At 37.2% G+C, this 14,417-nt stretch overlaps 2 protein-coding genes across 2 annotated transcripts; both read left to right on the forward strand.

The window, feature by feature from the left end:
- The first annotated feature begins 1,983 nt into the window (after positions 1–1,983).
- On the forward strand, positions 1,984–3,280 carry LOC122085255 (polygalacturonase non-catalytic subunit AroGP2-like). The gene is made up of 2 exons (XM_042653745.1): positions 1,984–2,084; positions 2,195–3,280. The coding sequence occupies exons 1-2, from the start codon at positions 2,034–2,036 to the stop codon at positions 3,164–3,166; spliced, it is 1,023 nt and encodes a 340-aa protein (XP_042509679.1). The 5' UTR covers positions 1,984–2,033; the 3' UTR covers positions 3,167–3,280.
- Positions 3,281–7,203: 3,923 nt separating this feature from the next.
- LOC122083922 (cytochrome P450 94B3) lies at positions 7,204–9,346 on the forward strand. The gene is given in 3 exon segments (XM_042651866.1): positions 7,204–8,367; positions 8,369–9,130; positions 9,250–9,346. Coding segments are annotated over 2 exon segments (1,512 nt in total). The 5' UTR covers positions 7,204–7,594; the 3' UTR covers positions 9,108–9,130; positions 9,250–9,346.
- Positions 9,347–14,417: the final 5,071 nt, after the last annotated feature.

Here is a 14,417-nt window from a genome sequence, read left to right on the forward strand (position 1 = left end):
ATTGGAATTGTTCCTAGAACCAATCATATGGGAGGTTTTTCAGACCTACAAAACGTATGGTTTAGGTTCTTCATATTCTTAACTAAATAAAACTTCCTGACATCAACCTTTTTATTGATTTGTTTTTGTCTTAGAAAATTTCTAACATTTCAAAGTCATTTAGTAAGTTAGGAATATCTGAGGAATTAAGTGGTCTATAACCTTTTAGAAGGGGTTGGTTTAGGTCTCTTTTGTTGAAAACACTTTCCTTAGTCGCCTTTTTATTAATTTCATTTGCAATTGTCATTTTAAAAGGAAAATAGTTGTTTTAGTTCACAGCAATTTGGATTGTAAAATTGAACTTAATGATTTTGTTGTTATCTATTTCTTCCTTAGCAATGTTTTTGAACAATAAATTCCCTTTGTTCGGTGCATAGAGGCTCCAGTTGTTGGAGCGAAATGTGAATTTTGTTAAGGCCAAATTTGGAAGCAGTGAGCATCGGGTGATTGGGAGCCCCCTGGGGTGCATGCTTAGATGTTCTCAACCGTCCGATGCTCATCGTACCTCATTGTTTGCTATAAAGGATGTGGACTCGAGTTTAAATGCCTCATGAAAGGGTAAGGACATTATCTGACCTTAAGTACTCTCATTGTATGGTGAGACCTATCTCACATGATTGAAAAGGTCCATTTGAAAACAAGTGCAAGTTCTCCATCAAGAAGAAAATAGCAATAATAATAAAAAGAGTCAAAGTTGAATGATTTACAGCCAATAGTCCTTCATGAAAAGGAACTTTTTATAATTCATTTTGGCTATAGTTGGTTGCAATGACAATTTAAAAGGAAAGGAAGTACAATTTTCATACTTAAAAAAGATATTTTTGTCATCATCGCCTCTATGTGGTTGTATGAACTTCGTATTTTGTACCAAGGTTCTAAAACTTAGGATTGATCAAAACCGATACTAATCCAATATCAATCTAGATCAACTTGGATTAGATCATATCGGACAAATTTACCTTTACTTTTTAATAAAATTAGTTTTATCTCTGTTTTACCCTTGGCCCTTGCCAGTGTAGTGAGAATAGATAGGTCAGGATTGGGAATCGGATAGGTCGATACCAATCCAATATGGCCGATATTGATCGATGCGATCTGCTCTGTACTATACTCTATAATGTAACAGTTGCAGTTACCACTTAATATTTTCATTTGACAAGAAATAGCTGTCCATAGAACCCCTTTCCCACGGTCTAGTGCATTTGGTGACACTATGGTGCTTTAAGCCCATAATTATTAGGAGGTCTTGAGTTCGAACTTTCTGGCCATCACACCTCTCTCCCACCCCCTTCTTTTATAGAGTAGGTACTGATAAAAAATAAATGACGAGATAGAATTTTATCTCCTTACAACACATATGCTGTAACGATGTTATATGATTTGATTTGTGGACAACACCATGGGTTGTGTTCTTTCCACAATTTCTGGTCTTATATGTCCTTAATGTCTAAGCTCTTGATTTTTATTTATTTATTTATTTGTTTACATCCTATAGAACTACCCAAGGGGACTTTACTCACACACACACAAGAGGGAAGGGGGGATGCATGTGACAGGAGTTGATCCCTAGACCACAAACCTGGCAACTGCTCTACTAGCAGAAGCTGCAACCAGTGCGTTGTGCACTGGATTCACATGTCTAAGCTCTTGATGCTTTTCTTTTACTATGATAATTAAGCTTTACATTAAGACCTAACCAAATTCTTTTTTTTTATATAGGTGAATGTCCAGAATTAGGGGTAATTTTGGTATTAAATTTTTTAGGGCTAAGTCCAATTGAAAGTTTACTTTAATGATAGTCATAAAATAGAATTCTTTCATCTTTTCTTAGGAAAATTGGAAAATTACAGAATACATTTAGCCGTTTAGGGGACTAACCCTTTTTTTTTTTTGGCACTATAAAGTTTTCCCTCTATATAAATTCAATCACCCTCTTTCGATGCCCCAATTCATTCCATGCCCCAACTCATTCCATTCTTTGTTTCAGTTCCACCATGAGGCATCCCATTCTGTTGCTTGGACTTCTGATAGTAGCATACTATAGTGTAAGAAAAAAATTATGGTCTTCAATTATCCACTCATTTCAATATGGTTATTTGTTGTTCCTATTTAATTTTTCTTATTTGATTGTTATTTTTCCCTTATGAAATTACAGGGTTCTCAAGCTGAAAATGCCTTCTTACAGTACTGGGAAGAGCATATTGGTCTTCCACACCCTCCACATTGGTTAGCTGCAAAGGCTTCTCCATTAAGCATCCATCAAACAACAATGTTTGGGAAACTTATAGAAAAAAATGAATTGGCTTCCCACCTGCAATTGTTTTGTAAAGAAGCTAATGTAGCTTGTTCTAAAAACTTACTCTTGAAGAAGACAATTGATGACACAACCTTACCACCAATAGCTCAGTGGAATGATGCGAAAATGAAATATGATCTTCCAAATGAAGCATCCATATCGGTTGCTAGCCAAGGAGGATTGCCATATTTCCGAGAATCAATGGTGAAAGAGGGAGGTTTCATACCTATCCCTGATCTAAGGGATCCAATATCATATAAATCATTCTTGCCGCGATCTTTGGCATCAAAAATCCCATTTTCCTTCACCCAGATTAAGGAATTCAAGAAGATTTTTGGTGTAGTGGACGAATCAAATATGGATGAGTATATTCAAGATACCCTTGAGATATGTAAGAAGAGACCCATTCGAGGTGAACAATGCACCTGTGTGACTTCCGCAGAGGATCTCATCGATTTCGTTGTTGAGAAATTAGGGCACCATGTATGTGTATGGAGTACTGAGAGTGTAGAAGGATCTTATGAGAATGTCACAATTGGAGATGTGAAACTCATCTATGGTAACCTCTCCAAACCACCAACCTTATGTCATAGTCAGCCATTTCCATTTCAAGTCTATTATTGCCATGTTCTACCAAAAGTAAAACTTTATGTAGTTGAAATACATGCTCGGAAGAATGTCAACCATGTGATCATGGCATGCCACTATGACACATCAACATGGAATCCAAACCATCTTGCTTTTAAGCTATTAGGTTTTGGCCCAGGTCTAATTGAAGTTTGTCATTGGATAAATGAGAATGGAGTGGTCTGGACAAAGACCCAACGTTGAACAATATTTTAAGATTTGATCATCTTCGTTCTCTTGTTTGTGTTATATGTTACTGCTTATGCTATTTGAACGATAAATAATGACATATATTGGATTGCTTATTATGTCTTTCAAGTTTCAATGTAATTTTGTTCTTTAATTCTCCAACATGATATGACAACCTAAAATCACAAGAAATTTTGGTCTGTCAACTTAAATCCGATAAGTTATCGACCAAGTTTTCCCAAGGCGATGGTGAATGGGAATACGTTCACTATGACCCATATATGTGAAGAAAGACTGTGTTTTCCTTCACCGGGCGTTAAAGGAAAACTTTGTCCATCGGTTATTCGTCTACTTTTTATTTTATATTTTTTTTTTCAGGTGGAGGTGGAGGGGGAGGGGGTGGTGCTCCTTTTTAAGTTAGTGTTACTTCTTGTATATGATTTAAGGCCGATTTGGTTAGAATGAAGTGAAAATTAAAGTAGAACAAAATAAAACAAAATAAAACAAAATAAAACAAAATAAAATAAAATAAAATAAAATAAAAGTTTTGTAATTATTACTAAGAATAATTATGCAATGAGATTGGCTAGGACTGCATATTTCTTGCCCCCGACTTTGTACATGTGGGAGTTTCGTGCATTGGATTCATTCTTTTTTTTTTTTTACTAAGAATAATTTTATAATTAACTCAATAATATACTAAATACAAAAAATTAATTTTACTTCAATTTTATTCAAAATATTACTGAAATTTTGTAGTGACACGGAAAATTTGAAGTTTGATGTATAGTACTTCTTGGTTCACATCTAATCAAACAAAGCCCTAAATCCCTAATGAAATTATATTTTTATTTTTTTTATTAAGAAATAACACTTGGAGTCATTGAAGGATGATGTATAAAGGCTTTTGGATTTGACAGGGAAAAGAAATTAAGAAGTCATCTATAAGCATTCACCTTTGGTGCTACAGTCATGGAATCTGGTAATTGATTTATGGAGAATTGTTTTTCATGGAGGACTGTGATTTCTAAGCATGCACGAAGACCACTGGGAGTGCAAAAAGAAGCATCAGCCACAAAAGAGTTATTTTTCTTTTCACAGGGGTCGGGCCGATCTTTTTCCCCTCTCCTCTTCTTCGCCTCACCCCCATCAATGTGTCTGGAACAGGCCACACTCCGTCACAAAAAACCTTTTTTTTTTAATTAAGCAAGAGTACTCTAAAGAATAAAAATGGTTGCTTGTTGCATATCATAGATAAAGTAAGTATAGAAATGGCAAAAGTTAGGCATGTGAAATATCTGGAGTATGTAACTGCGATGCCATCTTCATTATGGCCCACAGTATTGAGTCCGAGCAAGGGAAGATGTCAGAAAAATAAAAAAATAAAAACAATATCATATCTGGTCTAGCAAACAATCTCTGGAGGCCCATTGTGAGGATAAGCCACGTGTCATGTGGTCCTCCACCTCACCTCACCTCTTTGGAAATAGGGAAGAAATCAAATATGGAATTGCGCGCCACCTTCATACGAGCCTAGGATCTACAGGAAAAAAAATAAAGAATGACTCTTTTTAAAGAGGGATTGAATATAATTCAATGTTATGATTCAGGAAAGGTGTTAGACTGATCCGCCCGACTAAACTGATTTCTTTATAATTGGCTAAACTAGGTATGACACATAAAAAAAATAAAAAAGTAAGAAAAGAGCTAAGATTGAGAGCATATATCTAAATCCATTGGAAACAAAACAAAGATTACAATAGGAAAAATGTAAATAAAATAGGAGATTATTTTTCCCCAATGGTAAGGGGAAAAAATTATTTTCTGCTATTGCTTTTAGGATTGGTGCTTTTTTTTTTTTTGGTTTATTCTTAATTAACTGCCTAATGAGATTTTACTCAAGCACATTAGAAGGGTAAGGAGAATAACAGGGAGGGGAGAATACACTAAACACAAACTCACACACCAATATGCCAAAAGTCGATCCACTAACATCTTTACATCACACGTGCTTTCATTGTTGCCATGTGGGACAAATGGAATATGATCCACCATAACAGCATGGACTTGCAAGCAAGTGTCATCCTCACTCACAAGTCAAGCAAGTGGTCAGATGGGGACGAAAGGTGCATTGCAAACCCCCATCTTCCATCCAATGGTTGTATGAATGGCTGCGCACAAAATCTTTTGCCTATGAAAAAAAAAAAGTTCATATATCAACAGGCATTCTGAAAATACCTCAAGACCTCAAAGAATAAAAAATAGATACCTGCAAATCTAAATCGAATTTAAATCTCATGAACAAATATGGATTCCAAACTGATCGCTTTCGAATCTCACATATTTGTTAGTAGGATGCATTAGTAGCTTTGCTATTTATTGCAAGTTTAGAGTTTAGACCTTCTCAAGAGCTTAGCTGTACTGCTAAGACTAACAATAAGCAGTTTCTCAACCTTTTTCACGAAATAGTGACTTTAAAAAGACATGTTTCCATCATCTTCCCACGAAAATGAATAAATATTAGACAATAGATCGAGTTTCCTTTCATCAATGGTGATAAAAGAACATCTTAAGTGACTTTTAGATTAGATCGAGGTGTTTTTTGATTTCGCACAATGAGTAATGAGAGTTACTGATGAAATTCACATATCTAAGTGTCTAATCATAGAGTCTCATTTCTCTTATCGTAGGTGACGAAAAACTTGCTCCCAATTAGACAATGGGAGAGAGCTTGCAATGACGCTAAATTACAATTTCTTACCTATAAGGGGGTGAGAGATTGAATCGATACAAAAGAAAGTTTTCAATGAGAAAAAAAATATATATGTTCGAGTCCATGAACAGGATGTGATACAACGAGCATAAGAATCTGCACACTGATGTTCGGATAATTCTTTTCTTTTAAACAACAGTAGTAGCTGGAAATATATAACAGCAAACTTCATGATTTTTTGGAAAAAAGAAAAAAGAGAAAGAGAAAGATAGAACGGAAAGAAAACAACCTCGTGAGTCATGACATACAACTTGGGGTCCTCCATGGAAGAATTTTTTTGCTGTCATTATCATCTTACAAAAATATTTCAATTAAGAGGTAGTGGAAGATAGTCAAACATTTTTTGTTGCCATAGTTTCTTCTATTATAATGTTCCCACTAAATATTCCAATCATAAAATCCAAGGATATCAATTACTTAAAGGGTAACAACCGACATGGGCGAGTGGGTCATAGGAATGGCAAATCTCATGTTGTATTGTGCTAGTCGAGGGATCCTACTCCTCTCCATAGACCTCAGATCAGAGAGTGATTCTAGGGTTAGGAAGGTCTGTGTCTTCCCTAGGTTACCCTAACCCTAGAATTACTCTTTGGTTCTTAGGCTCTATGGAGAGAAATCATATCCTTAGTCGAGTGGGATTGTTCTACTCCTTGAGCATAGACATGATGATTGGTTTGGTGTGATAATCTTGTAGTGGCACTCTGATAGGCTACACAGAGAGATAGATGAGACAAACCAATCAAAGTGTCCTTTGAAAAGGGTTGTTCTGTCTATTGTTGTGAAATCAAATTGGGATGGATACTAAGATATCTTGAATTAAGGATGTGAATTTGAAACCAAAACTTTTTATCAAAATCGAATCTAAATCATTTACATCGAAATCGTGAAACTGTTTATTAAATGGGTCGTTGTTTGTTTTAAAATTAAAACTCTTATAAGTCGATTTATAGAGTTAAGTTTTCTCAAGATTAATGGTACTGGTATAAAAAACCTCGGAACAGAGTGGAACTGCTTAGAAAGGGCTACTTGATTACAAGAAATCCGCCGTGAACATTGGTTCAATAACTGATATGACAAACATGCAGCTTTAGTTGAAACGCTTTCTATTTGGGCCCTTTCAAATGATGAATTTAATATAAAATGATTAAAAATAATAATAATAATAATAAATTTATCACATCTTTGTTTGGAAATATAGCTTTCTTCACCCATGTAATGGCAAGAAGTGGAGAATAGATTCGTTGATCGTAGGATGACTTAGTCGTATGGGTGAACATCCAATATCTATCCTTTTTGCTTTCAAATATACCCTTCTTCAGGAAATGGGCTAGGTATTGAATACTCACACATACGACTAAGTAATCATACGAACAACGAATCTTCTTTCTAAGAAAGTAGGACATGTGTTGAATATTCACATGATACGATTTACGTGCAGTGCAGCGGATCCATTCTCAAAATTTTGCATTCAACCATGAAAAGAAACACCATGAATCTCGATTCTGATTTGCTTGATTTCATGCCTTTCCTCCAAAGGGTTCTGATTCGTTTGGCTATAAGAAATCTGTCCTTATCTTTGGCTATCTCTATCTTTTCCTCACTCACTCATAAAATATGGAATAGCTTTTCTTTTTCTCTCTCTCTCTCTCTCTCTCTCTCTCTCTCTCATAATGGATCTCTTCTCTCTACAGTCCCTCTTCATCTTCCTCCTCTTCTCCCTCCGCCTCTATCTCTACTTCAAACCCACAACCAAAAAAACAGGATTCACCTCCTACCCTTTCGTCGGAACCCTACCAGAATTCCTCCAAAACCGCCACCGCTTTCTCGAATGGACGACCCAAGTCCTCAGCCACACCCCCACCAACACCGCCGTATTCCGCCGCCCCGGAAAAGTTCACGGCATCATCACAGCCAACCCTCTCAACGTCGAACACATGCTCAAAACCAACTTCGACAATTACCCAAAAGGCGATCGCTTCATCTCTCTCTTAGAAGACTTCCTCGGCCGTGGCATCTTCAACTCCGATGACGATCTCTGGAAGTTACAGAGAAAGACGGCGAGCTTCGAATTCAATACAAAATCGCTCCGTAACTTCGTCATGGATATCATCAAAGAAGAAAACCAGAGTAGATTGATTCCACAATTGATAAGAGCTGCTGAGTTCGATCAAATTCTGGATATGCAAGATGTGTTAGAGAGATTCGCGTTTGATAACGTCTGTAAGCTTGCTTTCAACACCGACCCTGGTTGTCTCGGCGGCGACGCCACCGCCGGAAAAGAATTCATGCAAGCCTTTGAGGATGCTGCCACGCTCAGCGCCGGCAGGTTCATGTATGCCCTACCTCATCTTTGGAGACTAAAGAAAATCCTCAATTTGGGATCAGAGAAAAAGTTAAAAGAATCCATCTCAACCGTCCATAGCTTCGCTGATAAGATCATACGGTCAGATGGAGGATAAGCAAGACTCTGCTGACCTACTTTCACGTTTCATGGGAAACGAGTCCCCCGAGTTTAACGATTCCAAATCGGCCGAGTTTTTACGTGATATCGTCATAAGCTTCATACTTGCTGGACGAGACACCACGTCATCAGCCCTCTCGTGGTTATTCTGGCTCCTGGCGTCACGAGAAGACGTGAAGCGTAACATTCTTGAAGAGCTGAAAGCGATACGGACACGTAACGGGAAAGATATCGGTGATACGTACAGCTTCGATGAGTTACGACAGATGCAGTATCTGCACGCGGTGATTTCAGAGGCGATGAGGCTTTATCCTCCGGTGGCTATCGACACGAAGGTGTCCCTGAAAGATGACGTTTTACCGGATGGTACATTTGTTGCGAAAGATTGGTTCATATCGTATAATACGTATGCGATGGGGAGGATGGAGAGTATATGGGGGAAGGATTGTATGAAGTTTAAGCCGGAAAGGTGGTTGGAGAACGGTATGTGTCGGCAAGAAAGTCCGTTTCGGTTTCCGGTGTTTCATGCCGGGCCCAGAATTTGTTTGGGAAGGGATATGGCGTTTATACAGATGAAATCGATTGCTGCAGTGGTGCTGGAGAGATTCGAGATGAACGTGCTTGATAAAGACACATGTCCTGGTTATGTGTTGTCTTTGACGCTGAGGATGAAAGGAGGGTTGCGGGTTAAAGTTAGGGAGAGATCTGTGGACGTTATTTGATTGATAGTTTCCAAATATGGAAGGTTTTATCTCTCTCTCTTTTATATGTATATTTTTTTATAGGGTTACTTTTCTCTATCTTTTTTTTTATTTTACTTAATTTTTTTATATTTTTGTTTGGATTTTATTCACTTGTAATTAGGTATCTTGTCCATCTTTTGTGCCATCGAGATTTGACGTGTATCAAATAAGGCAAAGAGGTTTGTCTCAATTGCCAACTAAATGAAATAGTTTACATAGATGATCTTTTTTCTTCAATCATTTTTATTTAAAATCATATGTCGTAAAAGGCCTAGGCCAGGTCTTTTCCCATCACCTCTTCTAGGGTTATTGTAGGTTTACCCTTGGTTCTCTCATCTCCTTTAATTTGAATATATTGCTCCTTCAAATTAGAGCATTCGAAAGCCTTCGTTAAACGTGTTCATGCTATCTCAGACAATTCTTCTGTAGTTTGTCATGGATCTAAACTACTCTTAAGTCCCACTCAGCTCTAATGTGGTCATTCCTACTTTGTCCTTGCTTATGTGCTACACATCCATCTAAACATTTTCATCTTCAATACATTTAGCTTATCTATATATTTGCCGAAAAAAAAAATTATCTATATACATATAGAATGTGATATCATTATAGTGTGTAATTCCATTATTATTCTCCCCCCCTCCCCCCGCCCCCAAATTAATTGTTATAATGATGATCTCAATATATCCAAATATCCAATTGCTCAGAGCAATTTTTCTCACTTATTTTTTTATAACTATTAGAGGGAGTTTTTCTCCACTAGTGGTTTTAGGGTTCACCCACCCATTTAGGATCATTATTTTATGTGGGTGATTGAAGTGACGAAGATTTACCAAAAAAAGAGGACTCAAGTGATGGAAAATTATTACATGATGAGGGCCATCTAGTTTGCCAAGTGGTAAGATAATGTGACAATTCCTACCATTGAATCCTAAGAGAAGTTGAGGATGCAATCCCGATCCTTCTTCATCCATCTCAAGATAAGTTGGTTTGGTTCCCTGGTAAATCTCAAAATTTTTCTATTAAGTTTGTTTATCATTTTGCTAAATCTCATGTTAATCAGGTTCATCAAGATGGTGGCAATCCATTATCGGTCACTTCATCTGCTTGGAAAGGTATTTGGAATGTTAAGATCCCCTCCAAAATAAAGTCCTTCCTTTGGCGTGCTTGTATTGGAGCTATAGCGGTTGGAGAAGAATTGGCCAAGAGAAGGGTGGTCTAATCATCCATTTGCAATCGATGTGGTCTAATGGTAGAAACTTCAGCTCATGCTCTCTTTGAATGCGCCACCTCTCGGCTTCTTTGGCTTGCCTCCCTTAATCAGGTTCATCAAGATGGTGGCAATCCGTTATCGGTCACTTCATCTGCTTGGAAAGGTATTTGGAATGTTAAGATCCCCTCCAAAATAAAGTCCTTCCTTTGGCGTGCTTGTATTGGAGCTATAGCGGTTGGAGAAGAATTGGCCAAGAGAAGGGTGGTCTAATCATCCATTTGCAATTGATGTGGTCTAATGGTAGAAACTTCAGCTCATGCTCTCTTTGAATGCGCCACCTCTCGACTTCTTTGGCTTGCCTCCCCTACTCCAAATGTGCCACTCCCCTCTTCCTCTAGACGACTCCCCCATAATTGGATTGTAGATTGGTTGCATGAAGGTAATGGATCCAAAGATCAAAAGAGGAGATCATTTGCAGTTCGTGCTATCATCTGTTGGGAAGTCTGTCTATTAAGAAACAAAGAGATTTTTGATCGAAATAGTATTCACTAGCCTTCTATTATTTCAGCGATGTAATTAAAATTTCATAGTAACTCCAGGCATTCTTCCCAGTTCCCTCACCTATCTCTACTCCTATGCTAGTATTGCATATTGATCGTCAAAGTAGTGTTTCAAATGGATGGGAATGTGTTATTTGTGATGCTTCCTCTAATGACCATAGGAAGACCGCTAGAATTGAGTATGTTGTTTTGGATTCTGAGTCTTGTTTCAAAGTAGTTGTTGCTTTGCCTATCTCGTGGTCGTCCACAGATATTGTTGAAGGTCTTACATTGCGCTCTCTTGTTCGATGAGCCGTGGATAACTGCATCTTCTATTTGGTTTTCTTTTCTGATTGCATGCATGTGGTCAATGCTATCAATGGTGATTCAGATTCAGCCTCCCCTGAACTCCAAACTATTGCTCGAGATATCTCTTTATTAGCTACTCACGTTTCAAGTCCTTCATTTGCCCCGAGATATGGTGCAGACTGCTCATATTCTTACTAAAAATTAGTATATGAGCAAGGGACTTGAAATCTAAACAAAATTGTGATCCCAACCAATATGCCACATGGCAAATATTTTGGGCAAATAGGGATATTAGATAACCCTCTAGATGGCCCACCAAAGATATTCACCCAGCTTGGAGGTCTGATTCATATATGACATTCATCTGTGGGTATCTTGGATCAAATTTAGTTCCACCATCGTAGTTCTAGTTCAGACTTCAGAGTGGGATCAAGATTTGATCCCAAGGAAGGTAAAAAAACTTGGAATATATAAGATCCATAAGGGTTCTTAGAGCTGTTGGGGCATAATACATTAACACCTATTTATCTATCTCTCAATGTCCTCTTATGTATAATATTTTTTTTGTCACATCTCAATGATGTGTTTGTCTATGCCATTTGTTGAACTGTCTCCCAAAATATAAATAAGCAAAATTTTTTAAGAATAGTGATAGTGAGGCCTATGTGTTGTGGTCCACTTAATTGTGTATATGAACTGATGATGTAAAAATTCTGACCATTAGATATATAAACAATGATTTGATTTGACTGTTTGCCTAATTGTATACTTAGAATCAATTATGTACACTCTCATTTATTGTCATGCATCTTCTTGGAAGTCTATCCATCATCACACTTCTTTGGTAATCTTGGATTATTTGAAATTTTTATTTTGCCACCTAACAAGCTTTATTTGAACTAAAACTTGACAGATGAACAAGAGATCTTTGGATCTATTTTCCTATAAAAGTTCGACTTCTATTAGACTTAGAGTTGCTATGTGTTATAAATGTCTATAAAACCTGCTCCGAAATAAATAAAGTTGTTTTATGCTCTACCTACAAGCATTACTCGGCCGAGTTTGAACTGACCGGTATGATCTTATCAACAAATCCATGAAAGATGGAGATGAATTCTTTTACTTTCTTGCCCAATATATCCTATATTAAGCACTTTCTTAACTCTCCTAAAGAAGGGGAATGCATAAATGGATCTCTCTGTATTGAAGTCCACAACATCGTCACACCTGCATGAACTCAGCACCAGCAATTCCATCGACACCGAGACAACCCGGATCAATTGAGAGCAAGTATATAAATATTGTCAAACGCAAATCGTTCCAGTATATCTTGCTCATCAAATATTTGGTTAAGCTAAAAAGCTCTTTACGATTGAGGAACCAATCTAGTCTAGATCTCTTCTTTCACGTACTCCATGATGAAGCCTCTAAGTGATCTTGTATTGAATTTGAAAGGAGCAATGCCTTTCGGGTGGTTATTGAAGTTTGTTTTGAGCATGTGTTTGGTATTGAGCATGGTTTGAAGAATCAGATAAAAGTCGTTGGATCATATCAACCTCTCAACGCGAGTTGGTAATCGTATAGACACCCCATTTTGTCACCTTAATGATGCAACCGTTGAGATTGGTTCAAGCTGGAAAACTTCCATAAAAGAGAGGGAAACTCCCTTAGTTATAAATAGGGGCCCCACCCTCCATACCATTGAGGATCATTGCCTAAGCCCGGGGCATATGCTCAAAATCCAGTAGCATCGGAAGCATACCAAAACATAAACACATGCCCGCATGTGACTGGAATCGATCTCAAACCTTCAAGTGCTAGCTTCAACTAACTAACGTTGCTACCAGTGTGCTAGGCCCTGGAACCATACTTTGGATTGTTTTACACTGACCTTTTGTTAATAGTTAGGTTCCCAATAATTTTTCTGATTGTTATTTCATCTTTTCATTTTGTATCATGTTTTAATTTTCAAATTTAGATTTGATGTATTAAAAAATAGTTTGTCAAACTGCTTTTTGCACCTTTTTTTTTTTTCTTCTTTTTGTAATAAAAAAAAGGATGCTCCTTGTTAGTGATCATAGCTCCTAGGCCTAAGCCATCATATGTCAAGCAACACTTCCGTCGGACCAACGAGCGATAGTGAGATATGCTGACTAAGACCCACAACCAGCTGACACGAGCGGTGATGAGGCTAAGGTTTTCTTCCACCAGGCTAACAACCCCGTTGGCCTGTACTTTTAGTTTATATATAGTTATATTCATCATTTTATAATTTCAAAAAAAAAAAAAATTGTGCTTCTCTTAGTATTTTCCATGCATTCGTGGTGCATTTTAACATGTTTTTGCAAGGTGAGGTATTTTGGTGATTTTGTCACTTTTACCCTAACACCATTTTCATAAAATCCCAAAAAAATATTGCATATATGTCATATCAGGACCATGTTAATTAGGAATTTTCAACATTTTTTTTGCATTCCTAATCATTTCTCATGCACGAACAGTGTAAAGTCTCATTTTCAGAATAATTGATATTCTTTTAGGATTTTTTTTTTTTTCAGATTTTAATATGGGTTAGAGAACCCTGCCAGTCTGGTTTTTCAACCATCGGATGTATATTCAGCATAAGTCAAAGGGGGCAACATGATCTTTCCACACCCTGCGTAGTGCGTATAGAAACTGGCAAGATTCTTTTTCCGTATGTCGTATATTTCTTGTTACTGACTACCTTTCCATATTAAGTTAAAATTTGAATTTAAAAGATGTGTCCTGACCTTCCTCTAATAGCGTGGCAGGATCTTTAGATAGAACTTTAGATAGACAGGGCAGTTTGTATTTCAACTTTTTGCGCTGTGTGGTAGTTTCTTTTTAAAATTAGAAACTTTTATAACCCAATTAGATGCCACCTACAGAAGACTAGATAATCAGACAAATGAAAACGTCTTCCACCTTCCCTAAACCGTAACCAGACCTATACGCAATCCCAGAGACCGTTTCTATATGGTGCCACTACGAGTTTAAAATTTTACCCTACAAGACCCTTCCGGGAGGGGAATGTGAGCATTCAAGATCTTAGCTCCATGGCTCTTCTTTGATAATGTCCTACCCTCGCAAATGCAAGAAGTTTGTCTGCGTTGGTTCTCTTGTGAAATATGCTCTCAACCTCTAAGGCACATGCTATCAATATTGAGTCACTGTAATCTTCTTTTGTAAATGGGTTTCCCACCTACA

This window comes from Macadamia integrifolia, chromosome 7, assembly GCF_013358625.1.
Source record: "Macadamia integrifolia cultivar HAES 741 chromosome 7, SCU_Mint_v3, whole genome shotgun sequence".
Classification (NCBI taxonomy): domain Eukaryota; kingdom Viridiplantae; phylum Streptophyta; class Magnoliopsida; order Proteales; family Proteaceae; genus Macadamia; species Macadamia integrifolia.